Source organism: Cephus cinctus, unplaced genomic scaffold (assembly GCF_000341935.2).
Source record: "Cephus cinctus unplaced genomic scaffold, Ccin1 Ccin1_scaffold0132, whole genome shotgun sequence".
Taxonomy (NCBI): Eukaryota; Metazoa; Arthropoda; class Insecta; order Hymenoptera; family Cephidae; genus Cephus; species Cephus cinctus.
This window is the reverse complement of record NW_014332865.1, coordinates 1,787,570-1,805,233: the sequence shown is the minus strand read 5'-3', so window position 1 is coordinate 1,805,233 and position 17,664 is coordinate 1,787,570. Positions and strand designations below refer to the sequence as shown.

General features: G+C 35.6%; 3 protein-coding genes across 16 annotated transcripts in view; 1 reads left to right on the top strand and 2 right to left on the bottom strand.

Moving 5' to 3' along the window:
• The window catches only part of LOC107263130 (ABC transporter G family member 20), a 29,137-nt gene extending 16,750 nt beyond the window's left edge, over nucleotides 1–12,387 (top strand). For all 5 annotated transcript variants that reach the window (XM_015730012.2, XM_015730010.2, XM_025080561.1 and 2 more), the window contains 13 exons: nucleotides 75–323; nucleotides 3,415–3,729; nucleotides 3,992–4,099; nucleotides 5,808–5,901; nucleotides 6,520–6,687; nucleotides 6,919–7,053; nucleotides 7,172–7,326; nucleotides 7,621–7,828; nucleotides 7,908–8,085; nucleotides 8,185–8,371; nucleotides 8,460–8,725; nucleotides 9,136–9,222; nucleotides 9,730–12,387. In XM_015730012.2, the coding sequence (XP_015585498.1) occupies nucleotides 75–323; nucleotides 3,415–3,729; nucleotides 3,992–4,099; nucleotides 5,808–5,901; nucleotides 6,520–6,687; nucleotides 6,919–7,053; nucleotides 7,172–7,326; nucleotides 7,621–7,828; nucleotides 7,908–8,085; nucleotides 8,185–8,371; nucleotides 8,460–8,725; nucleotides 9,136–9,222; nucleotides 9,730–9,944 (2,365 nt within the window). In that variant the 3' untranslated portion in view covers nucleotides 9,945–12,387. The remainder of the gene's footprint in view (nucleotides 1–74; nucleotides 324–3,414; nucleotides 3,730–3,991; nucleotides 4,100–5,807; nucleotides 5,902–6,519; nucleotides 6,688–6,918; nucleotides 7,054–7,171; nucleotides 7,327–7,620; nucleotides 7,829–7,907; nucleotides 8,086–8,184; nucleotides 8,372–8,459; nucleotides 8,726–9,135; nucleotides 9,223–9,729) is intronic.
• A 54-nt stretch (nucleotides 12,388–12,441) lies between these two features.
• LOC107263134 (retinol-binding protein pinta) lies at nucleotides 12,442–13,991 on the bottom strand. The gene is made up of 5 exons (XM_015730028.2): nucleotides 13,614–13,991; nucleotides 13,246–13,405; nucleotides 13,070–13,175; nucleotides 12,635–13,004; nucleotides 12,442–12,543 (listed from the first exon to the last, which is right to left on the bottom strand). The coding sequence occupies exons 1-5, from the start codon at nucleotides 13,765–13,767 to the stop codon at nucleotides 12,470–12,472; spliced, it is 864 nt and encodes a 287-aa protein (XP_015585514.1). The 5' UTR covers nucleotides 13,768–13,991; the 3' UTR covers nucleotides 12,442–12,469.
• Nucleotides 13,992–14,042: 51 nt separating this feature from the next.
• LOC107263131 (kinesin-like protein KIF9) lies at nucleotides 14,043–17,555 on the bottom strand. Of its 10 annotated transcripts, XM_015730016.2 has the most exons (13): nucleotides 17,263–17,554; nucleotides 17,026–17,177; nucleotides 16,879–16,972; nucleotides 16,611–16,790; nucleotides 16,364–16,549; nucleotides 16,072–16,289; nucleotides 15,647–16,000; nucleotides 15,445–15,553; nucleotides 15,255–15,387; nucleotides 14,988–15,178; nucleotides 14,778–14,921; nucleotides 14,281–14,688; nucleotides 14,043–14,205 (listed from the first exon to the last, which is right to left on the bottom strand). In XM_015730016.2, exons 1-13 carry the CDS (start codon nucleotides 17,377–17,379, stop codon nucleotides 14,161–14,163), a joined length of 2,331 nt encoding a protein of 776 aa, XP_015585502.1. In that variant the 5' UTR covers nucleotides 17,380–17,554; the 3' UTR covers nucleotides 14,043–14,160. The 10 variants fall into 10 exon arrangements, with proteins under 10 accessions (XP_015585502.1, XP_015585501.1, XP_015585504.1 ...); XM_015730015.2 differs by having other exon boundaries at nucleotides 14,063–14,688; XM_015730018.2 differs by having other exon boundaries at nucleotides 14,063–14,688; nucleotides 15,255–15,354.
• Between the last annotated feature and the right edge of the window lie 109 nt (nucleotides 17,556–17,664).

Here is a 17,664-nt window from a genome sequence, read left to right as displayed (position 1 = left end):
TTAGGCAGATTTATTGGATTATTGGTCCGTGATTTGATTTTTAATTGTTGGATTTTCTTTCTTCTCTTTTTCAGCGACATCACTACGGGAGTCGACGGTGTACTTGGTAATTCAAATTCAATCCACACTATGCAGACTACGGAAAACGAAATGGACGGCACTATAACGCCTAATGCAGTTCTTGCAACTCCTGGACTGAATAATCAAGCCTGGAATCGTCAACAAGCCGTGAGCGTCAGGCACGCCTTTAAGACTTATGGCAGTAGCAAGAATCCAAATCATGTTATACAAAATCTCAGTATGACAGTAGCCAAAGGGTCTATGTAAGTACATGTTAAATATTCAAGCTTGTGCCATTGTATTCAGGGACCGTTAAGCGATTGTCGGTGATAATGCAAAATGAAATATTTTGCAACAACGAAATATGACATATGGATAGGACTGTACGGGAAATCATTAACCGTGTATATACACTTTTCTCATTGGTTAATGGAAAATTATCTTTGGTATTTGTTGCTTTTGCGCTTTTTTTATATCTCTTTCGCAATTTATGCGTAAATACGAGGATGATGTATACGCATGGAGATGACATGAATACGCAAATTTTCAAATGTACTCGACGCTTCATGGACGTCACGTTCTAGGAAATAATAAGGATCGTGGAATGGAGCGTAGTCGGATTTCAATTTTCAAAAAGAAATATCTGCAACGGTGGATACAAGCTGGGAGTTTACATAAAATATACTGGCAAAACCGGTAATACTGTTTATTAGCAAAAATACCCAAAATGAAAGCGTCCTTGCTCCAAAGAATATATCACACTAGCATATTAATTATTTTCATGCAAAATCTTCCGATGGCTCTTTTTTGAGTTCTCATGAGAGATTTGAAACTCCGGCTGTATTTATATCACAGCCTCGAACGAGATTCATTCTCTTTCATACAGTTATGGCTTTTTTAATAAAATTATGCTTTACAACCATAGTCTATATTTGTCAATAGAGATTGTAGATAAATTAAAAATTTATAATTAATCATCATTCAAATTCCAATCGGCAAATTCGTATTTATAGAACACGTGCCTAAGTCGTATCCTGCTTAAATATTTTGCCCGGAAGACATGTTTTTGAAAGCGCAAAAAAGATTTTTTGACTTGTAAAAATGAGTCAGCGCCAATTTTTGCAATCAGTGGAACTAATTGTCGATTGAAACAAATAATATTTGTTACAAGCCGTATAAAATCGAACGAGAACTCATCGATAACTCGGGATATATTGATTGATAGGAAATCCCATAAAAAGCTTCGATTAGAATATCTAAAGTCGATCGAATGATCTATACTTGTTATAGATCCAATCATCTCGTCTATGAAAATAAAAAATTGTCTGACGTTCCAAGTAGATAAATGTGCAGTCACCTTGATGAGCGTTATTTGCATTTCCTTGAATTTTACCTTGAACTGTACAATTTTTCCTTGTATCAGGATAATTCACCAAGAATCGCACGCACCTGTCATCATCATCGTGATATTATTTTCCTTCGAGATGATGATCCTGGTGGACAAAAAAAATATCTGAGTCACGTGCAAATTATTAAGTACCGGATTCATGCACTTCACATGGACTGTCAATCTCCATGTTTGAGCTTATGCCATAATCGGTACAGTCGTGCCTAATTGGATTAACAAAGCTCGTGTAACAACTAATAACAATTCAATTGACGATAACGTTGATAAATTCAATTATTCTATCAGCCAATTAAGACTAAAAATTACAATCGGGAAAATCAATAAAATATATTGATCCATTAAAAAAATCCAGACATCTTATTAATCATATAAAAAAAATTATTAGCAATCCTATCAAAAAATAATCGCGAAATACGTCTCGCAACTTGATATCGTGATTAAATTTCTAAGTCAGTGCAAGCGTACGGACCATCCACGAAATAATGTCTGAGTGCACGTGCACCCATATTCACGTTACGAAGGAAAAATATCCCGGAGCAATTTGCCTTCCCTTTTGGTAACGATCGACACTGACACGTGTTACTTCGTATCCCGGCGTGACTCAATTGGAAAGCCGGACATGTTTTCGGTAGTAAGGTGGAAATTTCTTGACGAACATTATTTTTAGTCTCAAGAAACGTGTCGAAACTTTTTGGTACTTCTTATATAATTACCCAAGCGGCACTCGTGTACATCTACACTGTAAATATGCACGAGTCTTTTCTCCTCTTTCCTTTTTATACGCACGCCAAAACGCCAACGTGTATAACAGCAGAGTTTCTGTATCTACAAGGCGTAGTTTGAGAATATTTGTAAGAAATTTATCAATAGCTTTCGCCAGCTCGTATTCACTCGTGCGTCACGTGGTTGCATTTACAATCGATCTAGTTAATAGACACGATGCGTTTGATCGTACGAATACCAAAGTACGATGATCACCAAGGGAATGTAAAAAATTTTGAAATTCGTTACGCAACTTTTTTTTTGACCAATTACGAAGTCATAATTTTATATTTGACTGAACGCAAACGAGAGTAGACCTTCACGAGATCACTTTCATTTTTGCCAGACCAAGCGAAAGAGAACGCCTTTCCCGTACTAGCGATTACTGGTCACTACAACCTCGATTACGTCAGGAACATTTCTCCCAAGATACTTCGCGTACACCCGAGTGTCGGATGCTGAACAAAGACGGAAATGATCGAATTTATGATTAAACGTGACTGTCGGTATCAGCGGGTGGTGCGAATTTCTTTCATCGATCCTTTCTTACCCGAAGCACATTGCAATTTCGTATTGAACGTCAATCTCCATTCAGTTTGCATATCATTGTCTGTTACGTGTACTGTCGTTATATGAATTTAAGATAATTTCGAAATTCCCCAAAAAATAAAGTGGACGTTTGCAACTCGCAAAGGGGCACGTAAAATCAACGGTATTTTGCAAACCGGAAGTCGTGACAGACGATTTAAACGCAAACAAGATGGTTATGAATTTTGGAGAAATCGAAAGAGGATGCGCATAATGCGTTGTTGCGTTTAATTTCCAAGAGAATATTTTCTTGTAAATTTCGCAAGCTCTCGGGTAGCCTCGTCCGTAACGTCCTTAGGAGAACGGTACCCGGTTATTTTCTCCGGCGTAATATATTTACTACGTGACGTCTTGGTAGGAATTCTTGGCTTGTCAGTAATTGTCATTACACGGAAGGTTAGATGGCAACATAGTACTATTAAGATTTTTTACGCTTTCTTCAAAAGCACGGTTCACCAGATAGACGCCTTCGCATCAATGGTTTATCATAGCAAGGAGTCCTTGTCAATGTCATTTCGAAAAATGAATTAAGTAGATTTCAATTACGTAACGTGACGTCATTTTCATTAATATCTCTTTTGACTTCCCTTCAACAGATACGGTCTCTTGGGTGCTAGTGGTTGTGGGAAAACAACCCTTCTGTCATGCATCGTAGGACGAAGACGCCTGAACTCTGGAGAGATTTGGGTACTCGGCGGTAAACCGGGTACGAAGGGTTCTGGTGTTCCTGGTAAAAGGGTTGGATATATGCCCCAGGAAATAGCCCTCTACGGGGAGTTCACCATCAGAGAGACTATGATGTACTTTGGCTGGATCTTCGGCATGTGCACTGCTGAGATTGTTGACAGACTTCGATTTTTACTGCAATTTTTAGATTTGCCCTCTCAAAATCGAATGGTGAAAAATCTTAGGTGAGATTTCGAAAATAATTATAGATTCATTTGATTCGTAAAATTTACTTCGTATTTTGCCAACTCGTTCGAGTGATCCTCGATAACTTTACGTCATCGGATTTTTCAGTTCATTGTATATCTCTAACTTGATTTCATCTTCGTTGTCTGTTTATCTATAGATATATTTATTATACACGAATTCAGATTATCCATGTAAAATGCATTTTCTTCCGAAGGGATAAAGTGCAGTGTTGAATAAAATTTTTGCTTGCAAATTCAGCGGAGGCCAACAGAGGAGAGTCTCCTTTGCTGTGGCACTCATGCACGACCCGGAACTTCTCATTCTGGACGAACCTACTGTCGGCGTGGATCCCCTGTTGAGGCAAAGGTGAGTCTTTTTTTTTTTTTTTGAACTATTTATATAGATAATACAATCGCTTTAACGTACCTGAGTAATTATCGCGTGCAGGAATCATTTAAATATTCGAAAACATGAGTCTGGGTCTTAGATGCTAGGTTTCAATGGGAACTTTGGACGTTGCAAGATGGTTGCTGGTCTGTCGACCACGTCTTGTTAAACTATTTTTGTCTGATCGACCGCGAGGAAAACCAGTTTTGCAAATAAACACGTATGGAAAAATGAGGGCTATTCTACCAAGACATGATTTTATGAATTTTAAGCAAAGGAAATGGAAAGGAAACGTAAGAGGTATTACTCTTTCGGTGAATATTCATATACCGAACGAATTAGCACTACTTAGGTGATTTTATGAAAATAATAGGGACTGGAATATATGAGCATTCTTAATCATCTACATGTTCAGCTTATCGATTCGGTCAGTTGTTTTCCTGGAAATTCGAGAATTTTTCCAAATCACGAACTTCCATAGATTAGTGATTGTACGTTAATTGGATTCCCTTGGAAAAGAACATAAAAATAGATGTTTTGGAAGAAGGTTTGTTTTTCAAATTCTACGTTGTCTCGTATTTTTACCGACCTTTGTATATTCATTGTGGAAATTATTGTGAATGAAGTATAGATGGAAAGTCACGCAATGTAAAAAATTCATTAAACTCGTAGGCTAAATGATCAATTGAAATTTTACCAGTCGAATAATATAATTAAAATGACTTTCATTTTTCGTCTATTGCTTCACATCGACTGTAATAATATTTGGAGCAATAATTTTCTCTTTTATTTCTATTAGATTTATAGCTTCTCATATCCAAGTATCAGGACCTGTGAAATCTCTTAATATTTAATTAGTTACTCGGATATAACATCGCCCGACGCTTCTCACGAATGTTCAGCGATTTTTTTAATTTTAACGTGTTCCGCAGACATAAAAAATTGTCTAATATTCCATGATAAATTTACGTACGCTAAACACGCCAATCTTTGCGGATTCTTTTAAATCATTAAACCTGTAATACTTAGATGGTCACGTAGGCTATTTTACGTTCCAGCGTGGGTTATAATTCAACTGTTTGAATGTTTATCGACAAAATTCAAAATAAAAGAATTTTGATTCACCGCTATCTTGTAAAATTTTCCAATTCCCGAATTGGGACGATTATTTATTATAAGAGAACAATTTTCAATACCTTTCAAGTCGACTAACGTTATTGAATTGTCATATTCTTTGATCCGGTAGTCATCGGCTCTACGGGACTAGTTATGTCTGCGGGATCACGTGAACACTTAAAGATCAATGAAATTCAAAAGCATCGTCCTAACACAATACGAGATCATGGATACAAGTGATAATCGTTCGCTAATTTTTTCGCATTGAACGAAAGAAACATTACAGTTGCGTCAGATATTGATAAGATATAACGCTCGAGGCACGCAAATTGCTAGTTTTTAACACAAGATCATTCGGTGTCAAGGTGCAGGCATTGCTAAGCCTGAAAAAGCCGCTTTGCGTATAACGTTTCATAAATAATGTATTAATATACTCGCCAGGACATTTCATCGCGGAACTTTTACGAACAGATATTGTCGATAGTTTCTCATTTTTCCATAAAGATAATTGGCCACGTACAGATTTACTTTCACAACAATATCACCTATATTTCTTATTGTACGATTCCAGTATCTGGAATCACTTGGTCCAAATCACCAAAGACGGCAATAAGACAGTCATTATCACAACGCATTACATTGAGGAGGCTCGACAAGCTCACACGGTAAGTTTTTTTTTTCCCTTTAGTAGCCAGCCTGATTGAAAAAAATAATTATATCAGCCTAATTGAATGTCTAAAAAAATAAATAAATTTATCCAACAGCACTGTAGTGAATGAGGTATTAAAAGGTGAAAAGGTAAAGCATTACGTAACGCTAACGCTTGTCCAATGATTTACCAAATTTTCGTAGCCAATAATTTAAATATAAAATTACTAGAGATAATTTTTCCCATCCAGTTGTCAGATACAAGATTGGAAGATCGCGGTTTATATTTATTGGACACTGGTTGATTTGTCACAATAACCTGACGAAATTTCTGCTCCGTTGATTGCACGATAAAAAATATTGAATGGCAAAGTGCATGAAATTCTCGGGCTGTTAAGTTTACCGTTTTACCTTTCGCTTTTTTCTTCCCTCTCAATGGTGAACGAACGCAGCTCGGTACCGGCTTACGTAGGACGGTACCAGTCAACTCGATTCGATATCGTTGCATACCTGTGCCGAGTGCATTTTGCTCCTTTTATCGCGAAAATTGCACATGCGAGCACAATTCTCGGGTCTGGCTAGTAATATCCAATACGGCGTAAATTTCTGTATCGGATGAAATATTATTATTTCAGATTGGTTTAATGAGGAGTGGACGATTATTAGCTGAGGAGTCACCCAGGGCTCTTCTTACCATGTACAACTGTCCATCCCTTGAGGATGTGTTCTTAAAACTCTCCAGGAAGCAGGGACAATATGCACAACCCACCACGGAATTAAATATCTCAAATAATATCAGTCTGGTAAGCATAAATATATATCTTGGTTACAAACAAAGAGATATACTCGATGAATTTCTTTCGATGACGTCTATCAGTCAGGAACTTAAGAGTTCCGTGACTTTATAGGTTATAGTCTATTTTTCTTTTTTTCTTTTTCTTTACCCTTTAAGCCGTCGCCGATACTTGTCTATGAATTTCCGAGTCGGTACGTGCTTTCCAAGTGTACTTATTCCAGGAATCATTTATTAACAGGCATCCTTAAACTGGGGCAAGAAAGACGAATCGGTGTACGTGACTGATGAGTCCGGAGTAGTCGGCCTTAACTTTCATCAGAGTAAAGAAGTTCTCATCCATGACACGACGAATGGCGTTGGCAGCCATTACGACGTAAGATCATCCTGAGTTTCATTGTGACCCGAGGAAAGCTTGCCGTCACGTTCGCAATTATTCTCACCTAAATCCATGTTTTTTTTTTCTTTCTCTTTCCTCTCGCAACATCATGCAGCTCAACGGGAAACCATTGCCTGGCGTCAAGGGGGAGTCTTCGTCCGTGGAGTGCGAAGATTGCGGTGACTGCTCGGATTGCTATAGAATAACCAGTCCTGGGAAAATGCGGGCGCTGTTGCAAAAAAACTTTTTGCGAATGTGGAGAAACGTTGGGTTAGTAGCGAAGGTTTAGATTTTTTTTTTTTTTTTTTCATCGTAAATCATACGATTTTGAAAATATGTCAGTTCTACAGATTTTACGGTCATCGGAATATATTTCATTTCGCGTACTCTTACTTTCTTATAAGCATAAATGGCAAATCTTGTACGCGAATACGTATGCGATTTTTTTAGAGCCTTAATAGATGCGTCTTACTAACGAGCGTGATTATTGTATATTCATATCATCTTGATTGCACAGCATTTTATTATCATACGTAACGAACCTATCGTTTTATCACGTTGCAGAGTGATGCTCTTCATCTTTGCTCTGCCGGTCATGCAGGTCATACTTTTTTGTCTTGCTATCGGACGAGACCCGACTGGACTAAAATTGGCCATTGTCAATCACGAAATGAATTACGAAAATATGTCTTGTCCAGTATCGGAAAATTGTAGTTTCACCAATTTGAGCTGTCGATATCTCAGGTTCCTCGACAATAATACAATGATCAAAGTGAGTATTACGAAAGTGACAATGGTGACTGTGATGGTCTTGATTAAGACAGGGTACTGAGAGTTCGATGATTCTTCAGGAATATTATCCCGATCCTGAATCCGCGATGGAAGCTGTGCGCAAAGGTCAAGCTTGGGGTACTTTGTACTTCACGGAAAACTTCACTGACGCTCTGGTAGCGCGAATGGTCCTTGGAAGGGATGCTGATGACGAGACGCTCGATCAGAGCGAAATTAGAGTCTGGCTCGATATGTCCAGTAAGTGTTTTCTTAATGGTAGCTACATCTAAGAGTAAATAATTTTCTTACGTTTCAAATTCTGTACTACAGTTATTTTTTTATTATTTTAATTTCTAGATCAACAGATTGGACTCATGTTAGCTAGAAACCTTCAGTACTCGTACAGGGACTTCGCTAAGGATCTGTTAAAATCTTGTGAACGGAATGAAAAGTTAGCGGATGTTCCCATTCAATTTGAAGAACCGATTTATGGTTCCAGTGAACCGAGTTTCACGGATTTCGTAGCTCCTGGTGTTATTTTAACGTAAGTTTACTGATCTTAACTTAACGGAAGCTCATCGCTCATTATCGCTCATTAATTAAATCAATAATTTCTTTAACTCCGATTACAGCATCGTCTTTTTCTTGGCTGTGGCACTGACGTCTTCCGCATTGATAATCGAGAGAATGGAGGGTCTTCTCGATCGAAGTTGGGTAGCTGGTGTTTCACCTGGCGAAATTCTATTTTCTCACGTTGTCACACAATTCGTCGTGATGTGCGGCCAAACCGCACTTGTCCTTATCTTCATGATTCTCGTATTCGACGTTAAATGTAAAGGTGACATCGGCTGGGTCATCATCCTTACGATACTTCAGGGTCTATGCGGCATGTGTTTCGGTGGGTATATTACCTTGAAGAATCTTCATTTTCTTACCTGGAATTGATTGGACAATTACATAGTATATCATTAAAACGATATAAGAGTCTATTTACGAGTGACCTTTCATTTGCTACAGATCTCTTGAAACTTAATATGCAATGATAATTATTAGACTCGGACAAATACATTTATAAAAACCAAATCATGCTCAGTGATCCATACGAAGCTATTATAAGTTCTTACGCCAGTTATCTCTTTGACCAATCACACGCTAGAAATATTTATAACTTAATAATCTCGTTGATCGTGCAGCTATTCTGTAAAGTATAAAGAAACTCGTACTGGCATATTACATAATCATGTATCGATAATGAGTATACTTATCGGAAACGTTAATGATTTTTTCTTTTCATTTCTTATTTCATAGGATTTGTGATTTCGGCGATTTGCGAACTCGAAAGAAATGCCATTCAGTTGGCCCTTGGCAGCTTTTACCCTACGCTTCTGCTCAGTGGTAAGTAATGCCAATACTGCATTGACAATTATAATAATAATACGCGATATTGTTTTCTGTGTAATGATCAAGGTCGATTTTATAGGTTATCAAGCATTAATACATCAGACAAGTTCATTATGAACTTTGTATTAAATCGAATAACGTATCCGATCATCTGAAATTCGTACCGATTTATACATTATTTATCTGAAGCTCATACATCACAGTCACATAACGTACTTGATAAAATCATCTGTCACTTAGCATGACAATAGCGTCAGATAAGCGCACATCTTTAAAAAAGTATGAACGATGCAATAAGTACGCAAAAGATTGAAAAAGAGTAAAATGTTTTTTCGAGTTATTTTAACCGAACCTATAGTTCAAAAAATTTAAGAGAAACTTCAAATCGACGTACATATCAAACAATTTCTATATTTTTCCTTTTATCCATTTACATAGTACAGTCGAATATCTTAATATTTTTCTTATTGACATTAAAGAGTTCCCATTAAAATGTTTCAGGCGTCATTTGGCCAGTGGAAGGTATGCCTACGATACTACGATACATATCCCAAGCTTTACCATTAACCATGGCTACCACGTCACTACGTTCAATGCTCACCCGCGGTTGGTCCATCGTCGAACCCGACGTCTACAACGGTTTCATCTCCACCATCCTCTGGATCGTCGTTTTCCTCACAATAAGCATGCTGGTTCTCAAGTTCAAACGTGGTTAAACAAAAGCATACCACCGATGCGGGTCCTATGTACAGTATGTGAAAATTATAAAGAGTGACTACGCAAAGTCCAAGTTTACCGAAGAGCATTGGGAGAGGAAAGCGCGCGGATCGACTTTAGTCCTTTACTCGATCGCGCGATTATCCCTGGCAAGGTCAACGATGCCGAAGACATCCTTGCCAGCCTTGGTAAAGTTTCGGTCGGTAAGAACCACCGGTGTCATCCGGACGTGCGCTATCGGAGGACTACCTTTATTATATTATTTTTATTTTATTAATTATCCACAAAATTTAACCCCCTTTATCGATAACCGACTTGAGACTGTGATGACGGAGAAGAGCGAAACCTCAAACCTAGATGGTCGTAAGGGCCCAGAAATTTTGAGTGGCGACGCTGGCTGTATCAATGACTCCAGTATCTCGGGATTTTAGGGCAAGACGCTGTTCTGTCTTTTTTTTTTTGTTTTACAACCTTTGCTGTTCTTAGTAAATTTAAGGACATGCAGAAGCTGTGCGGCTATTCGCAATGTTGATGGTGGAGGAGATACATGGATGTGTTATATGACTTTTATCAACTCTTCTCATCTTGCGGGAGATCTTTCTTATCTCGTTAAATCAAAAACAACGCATCGATCTTAATCCATAGGCACCGCGCTCGTAATGGCCGTTGCGTGCTTTTGTGTCTATTATTTTGTGTCTATTATGCGTCTCTGTGTGCTCAACGATCGCTCGAGTTCTACGAGTTTCTCGCGAGATGACGATCTTACCGTTGTGGACCATCCTCCTATCCGTGGTACAGAATGTCAATGTTATGGGAAAACATGTGGTGTTTTGAATTTTATGCTCGAAGAATAGGTTTTTGGTAATGTAATACGTTGGTGAAACTCTGGTCTTGTAACTTTTGGATTTCGTTATTGTATCAATTGGTCGACTAATGACATTCGATAATATCGTTCGACTGTCTAGTTACCTATTTTATCGAAATTATTCAAGACGAGCGTTTTGGTTTTGTATAATTGTTGGCTATGGTTTTTATTAAATTTCATTAGGTTCGATTAATTATTGGATCGTCAATCCTAGAGGTGTTCATTGCGGTAAATTCGTTCTCGTGGATAAGAAAAAGATTGTAATTAGTATTTTTTTTATAAGTTATTAGGAAGTAGCTGTTAGCGTAGGACGATTATACTTGCCCATGACTTAAGTATGTTTTATTTAACTTGTAACAATTAAAGTGTGCGAACGGAAGGAATTCTTACACTTTTTTCAAAAAAGAAAGATTATATCATCCGTCCTCAAATAAAGTTTTTAATTGTAATTGTACATATAAATATATATCGTAATATGTTGATTTCGAAGTAGCGTAATAATGTGGGTCACGGTGTCTTTTTTTTTTCGCAAAAATCTTCATCCAAGTTAACTTGAGCGATTCGACGTTGTTTTTCGTTACGTTACAGTTTCCGCGGGTGCTTCGACCATATAATGCAATCAAGACGAAAGAAGTATAACTGATCAGGATATGTTGGTATAATTCTTTTTTAATGTATTAATTGATAAAAATTTTTTGCGAGAGTTAATTTTATTTGCTCTTGAATATCAGACGCGTGATAAGGTGTTGTCGTGTGATACTATTGATGCACGATAAACAGAGTCTTTATGCACGAGGTTAGGAAAATTTCTGTAATTTAATGTGTTATCAAGGGAAAACAATCAACGCGTCAATGAGCATTCGAAATGAGAGTAAAAATCTTTTTTGACGAATTGCTCTACGTAAAGAATTATATACTTAAGGATTTAAGGAATTCTGCCGATGGTATCGACTACGGGCAAGCTACGTTGCGTGAAACTATGTTTATTGAATTTTTTATCAAATGTTTAATTAAATGACGATTACAGCATTCAATAGAATTTAAGACGAAACATATAGTTAATTGTTCGAGCAGAGTTTTGTTAATTATCGAGATTTACATATAACGGGAAGGATATCAAAATTTGTACAATGGCGTGAAAATTGTTAAAATATTATAGAAGAAAATAAAAAGATTTTTCGATTATGGCTTATAGTTGATGTATCATATGATCGTATCCACTACTCGTTGCGGAATGCACCTTTACGCGAGAATACAAATATCTATTTAGACATACATAATTGCAGTTTACGAGAAACAAAGAATGAAGAGTCACGGAAATATTAATTGATTCATAAAGTTTTTTTTCCACCAGTCATTTATCAATTTTCCACTCGTTAATTAATTGATTTATAAACAGTAGGTACCAATAAACGGATACGAGAAGAAGAAACACCTTTTTTTTAAGAAAAAATACAATTACATAAAAAAGTATACTGACGCACGAGCTAATAATAATAAGTATGTATATATATATATTGTAAACACATAATAAAGTACCGTAATCCTATGTAAAAAAATATTCGAAGGTACTAACAAGTTGTGCTAATTATTTTATTTCTGTTCTTACCTTACTGCTTGATATTATTTGCCCCATCGTTATAAATGTTCATTTCATGTTTACAAAATCATTTTGTACTTTTCATCTTCCGCGAACCAATCCTGATTATCTTGAACGACATGCGTCCAGTATTCTGTTAAAAAGAGAGACAATGACTAAAACAATTCGAATATAGGGTAATATATGTTTTTCTAGCAGAAAATAATATACTTCAATAAACAAACCTTTTAAATCTTGAAGAGTACCGTCAGTACCGCCATATTCGATTGGTAAGATATTCGTGGGTACTATTTTATGTATTGCTTTGATTCCCTGATTATGAATATGAATTCTTTTTCTTAACTTGTGACTCATAAATTGCTTGAATACGTTCAGCACCACGTTCACATAAATAGGAGCGTTCACGAAATCCATAGATTGAATTCGCATAGGGTAACAGCCTTGCCAGGAATGCACAAGACGCTTGACAACACTAGGTGGCATTTGAAGAGCATGATTCAATGTTACGCCATTTAGGTCGAAAACTACTTTGACACCATGTAAAGAAACCATTTCGTTTTGCTTTATTGCTACATCCAAGATCATTTTACCAGCCTGAAATTGAGTATTTAGTTAATCCACATCATTTTGATTGCATTTCACTCTATCAATATCCTAACCTTGAATACGTTGGCTTGCTTATGTTTAATTGGATCGTGCACTGCTACCCTGATAAGGATTACCATACGTCCTTCACTGTCGACTTTTCTCAAAGGTAAAAAAACCCTAGTAGTCAAATAAATGTGTGAGCTTTCGTCCATATGCGTTTGAAAAATTTAAATAAATCTGCAAATACCCCAAATCGAACAGTTCCAGCAGTTCCGGTAGAAAAGGATCTCGATAACTGTACCATTCAGGACTGCGCGCTCTTAATTCATGGTAATTACAAAACTTTTTCTTGGTTTTTTCGACATCGAATTTACAACCGCGTAGAAACCGCAGAATAAAAAAGTCGTCTGAATAGATAAAATCATATTGAATGGTTATGAACTCGATTTTTCAAATCTAGCGATTCTATCGAACTAGTCGATTCTCTATATCTCATAGGTTTCGATTAGATTGATATTAGGTAAAGTGCGAGATGATCAAATGACAACAATTTGTACAGATAGATAAATATGAAAAAAGAAAATCACGTCGTATCATTAAAAACATTATTTTTACCTGTACGAGCACATAGATCCTTGTTTCTCAAAATCCATTGTCTAATCTCCTCGATTTTTAGCTCCCTAACCGCATCAGTCTCGTTTAAATTAACCGCCGCAAATTTTTTCTCCTCAACCGACAACTTGCATACGTAAACTGGTGGTTGAGACATCTCACATAACAAGTTATTCTTCGAGCAATAGATTAGTATAACAAGTCTGTGTTCCACAGAAGTTTAACACTTGAAATTCTACATGCGTATCGAGTTTTCTCCCTAACGTACACTGACTGGAGATAAAATAATAACGATAGCCACTCAGATAAATCAAGCGTACACTAATGTGATACACGAATTCCACTGCTCACTAGCTCTATCATGCGGTAAGTCATTGAATTATAGCTATTTAAATCGTTTAAATATATCTACAATAGATCATTTAAATTGCACTTTATTTTTATTCAATTTTTGTGTCCATCGTAGTGCAGTATATTCTTTGAAAAATCATATCTATATACCTTATATTATTATTATTCAGAATATTTTTCATTGACTTCGTTATCGTTGTTAGGTCGCGTAATTGTTCCAAGGTTTCTTTATCGTGGGTTTCTTCTAAAATTATTTTGCAATGAATAATCTGTATCGAAAAGTGTCTTTAATTAACACGGTAAATTGGTATATATATACTTTTATTATGTGCTTCATTGTTTGTTGGAGTTGATTAAATTTTATCTTCATGCATTCAGACGAATTGTTTTCGTTTATTTCGGATTCCAGTGTTTGCGGAGTTGTGTTAGTTTTTGGTATTGGCTGGCTATATGTAGTCACGCAGAATTTTTCAAAAGCAGTTTCCAATTGGTGCTGAATTTCTGACCGATTATTAAGAATATTTTTAATATTTGATTTTACATCAATAAACTCTGCTTGTGCACTTTTCAAATTATTTTCTAAATTCATCACAGTCTGTAATATATTTTTTTCCATTTGTGATATCAAGATTCTTCCTTCTGTGTCGTATTTTTCATTTCCTTGAAGATGACGGAGGTTTTGTTCTTTTGTTAATTCATTTCGAGTTAACTCCAATTTCAATTTAATCTGTGTACAAACAGATAATCAATTTTCAGATACTTATATTAATATTTCGTTCTTGATTTTTTTTTCTATGGTGATTTTGAAAGTTTTACCTGGGTATAGCTTTCGATCGCTTCTGTCAACGTTTTTCTTTGCGCATCAAGATATTCGTCGTTTTTCTGTAACTCTTTGTTTAATCGAGCGGCCTCTTCAATTTTATTAATAAACCGATAATAAGCTTCCTCATGAGTTGGTACCTATTGATAAAAATAAGTTGTAATATACTGTTTACGAATATATCTACATTACGTGTTAATACTAACTGTAATATTTTTAATAAAAATTAATATACATAGCCTGCAACTAACTTCAGATACCAAAGAATTAATTTCATCAGCAATCGCAGAATCTGGATAGGCTAAACCATCAGAAAGCTTTGTATGCCTCGTAATTTTCATAGCTTTTATTGCATCACCTTCAGCTGAATCAGGTAATCCAGGCCCCAAAGTAATACCTGGCATAAAATTTTTTTAAATATTTCGCTAATTTTAAACACTATTCAAGTTCTTAATTCACAGAAATGATCATACTCGATTTCCGAAGGTCGCCCACTTTTTCTTTCACTTTTTCCATTGACGCTGCCGATTTTTTTGAATGTAGACGTTCGATGTCTCTACGAAATTTATTACTCTGCGACGAAGAAACATTTTTACTGCTTCCCATCTGATTTTTACAATTATTCAAATTATCCAATAATAATAATTAATAACAAAGTATTACCTTCGATATTCTTAAACTACTCGAAATGTCGAGATGTTGCGTTGAATCCTTTTTAGATGCTGCAAGCATTTCAGCATTCTTCACCGCTTCGATCTTTTCCAAATTAGTCCTATATAATAAAATATTTCACATAGTATCATCCGTCATATAATTTTTAAGCCCTAAAATACTTTCTAGAAAATTATAATTAAATAATATGTACTTGGTATATAATTCCTTAAAAGCTCTCAGCAATACTTGAGCTTGTGAAATACTTAGGAGCATTAAATCAGGCAGTGTCCCATTCAAAAAATTAATGCCATCTTGTTTTATTTGCTCAACTCTAGCCTTTGACATATTCATCAAAGCTTCCTTGTGAAAAAAAATGTCATTAATATCCAACTCGTTCTTTAACAAATTCACCTTATCCTGAAGTCTTTGAATGATTAATGATGCTTGTGGAACGATGTTGTATGTCACTTTTAAGGGTTGCAATTTAGCAATTTTGTTACTGAATCGTAACATTGATAAAGTGATGTCAAGATCTTCTCTACTTGCTCGTATATGAGCTATACAGCTGGTTGAGAAATTACAAAACAAAATATAAGTCATTTTTGGATTAAGCTTCTAAAAAATTGGACTTATTACCGTATAATAGAAGTAACTCCAAGAGCATTTCCTAAATATTTTAAAACATTGCTTGTACGAACAACAGCAGTTGTTGAAATATTTTCAGAAGTCCCAAGATATACAAAAAATTGTTCCAGCTGTGTTTTAGCCAAGTTTGCATTTCCCACGTCGAAGGCTGTCTTAAAACAATTGGGTTTGCCAATTGTATCGACACCCGCCATATCAACAATGTGTATCTAAATTGGTATGCAAATTTATAATGAAATGATCTTTTAATATTTTTTTTAAAGATATTCCAATTGGATCTTACTTTTGATGCTGTCACCACAGCCCATGATTTTATTAAGCTGGTACTTGATATATGAAATGTAATTATAGCAGTTCCTAAATGAGAGTTTGGGTAACTAGAACCCTTTATGATGGTTCTATGTGCTTCACCTTCAAAAATTATTTTTAAGGTATCTTCCTCGTTGCGTAAGGGAACCGATGTGATATTCTATATAGGTATAAATATTTTCTTTGGCTTAGTTATGATGGTGTATCTAATAAAACTTTACCTTGAAAGAATCAAGTTTTGGAGTATGCGAAGTATTCCCATTCTGAGGAGTGAGAAGATCCTTAACGTTGTTTCCACGTAATTCAATGAAGCTTAATTGATATTCAATATCACTTATGTGCTTTCTACATTTTTTTTCAATAAACAAATCAGCTAACAGCCGTGCCAGTAATCCTCTGTTCTGTATACAAATAATATGTAATTTATACCATTTATTTTAGTTCATTTTTTATTCTAATTCATGTAATAAATATAGTTTTAATAATTACTTCCCAATTACTTCTCAGGCCACTAATTGTGAAGCTCTTTCCAGTAGCCGTTTGTCCATACGTCATTATCACGCCATCCACACCATCTAAAACGCTTAATGGAATTTAATTTCACAAAAATTTTTTATCTCTGATTTGTTTATTTACTTTTTTAGAAAATCTTTCGTAACCCCTTGATAAACGTCTTCTTGGAAGGAATTATAAAATATTCCATCAGTTGGAAATCTCCAATAGGTTTGATCCTTTACTTTTGAATCTTTGTGGAATTTAGCATCTTGCAAGCATTTTACATAAATTATCTAATTAAAAAATAGAACTGTATTTTTCAACATAAAAGAAACGAGATATGAGAAATATATTGTATTTAATGAAAATATATCTAACGTTGCGTTCGGGTTGAATTTTTACACATGATTCACGTGTATTTACAGATGGAAGAATCCTTACAAAGACTTTTATATTCTTTATTTTAGTATTACCTTCCTCTTCATTATCAGTCATAATAGGTGGATATTTAATATATTTTCTGCTGCACCAACCTGGTATTAGAATAAATTCAATGATATTAATTGTGTTAAATGTTTTTAATGGTTTGAATTGTACGCGACAACTAAGGTTAGATCCTCATTCATAAATGTGCGCCACCAGTTGTAGTGCGCGCGCATTTAATACCGATTGTTGACAGAGATGAGTAGGGAGATGACAACGCTACAGTTTTAGGCGATACCAAAAACATGGCGCTAAATCGTAGCGGCGAGTCCGGGAATAGAATTTTGTGATCATCGC

What these genes read in the sequence shown, in the direction of transcription:
- LOC107263134 (XM_015730028.2), bottom strand. Translation starts at nt 13,767, where the DNA reads ATGTCTCAACCACCAGTTTACGTATGCAAGTTGTCGGTTGAGGAGAAA. An exon ending in AGCAAGCCAACGTATTCAAG is followed by an intron (nt 13,005 to 13,069) that starts GTTAGGATATTG and finishes ACTCAATTTCAG; the next exon opens with GCTGGTAAAATGATCTTGGA. An exon ending in TACTCTTCAAGATTTAAAAG is followed by an intron (nt 12,544 to 12,634) that starts GTTTGTTTATTG and finishes TCTTTTTAACAG; the next exon opens with AATACTGGACGCATGTCGTT.
- LOC107263131 (XM_015730015.2), bottom strand. Translation starts at nt 17,379, where the DNA reads ATGACTGATAATGAAGAGGAAGGTAATACTAAAATAAAGAATATAAAA. An exon ending in ACGAAAGATTTTCTAAAAAA is followed by an intron (nt 16,973 to 17,025) that starts GTAAATAAACAA and finishes AATTCCATTAAG; the next exon opens with CGTTTTAGATGGTGTGGATG. An exon ending in CTGTGGTGACAGCATCAAAA is followed by an intron (nt 16,290 to 16,363) that starts GTAAGATCCAAT and finishes ATACCAATTTAG; the next exon opens with ATACACATTGTTGATATGGC.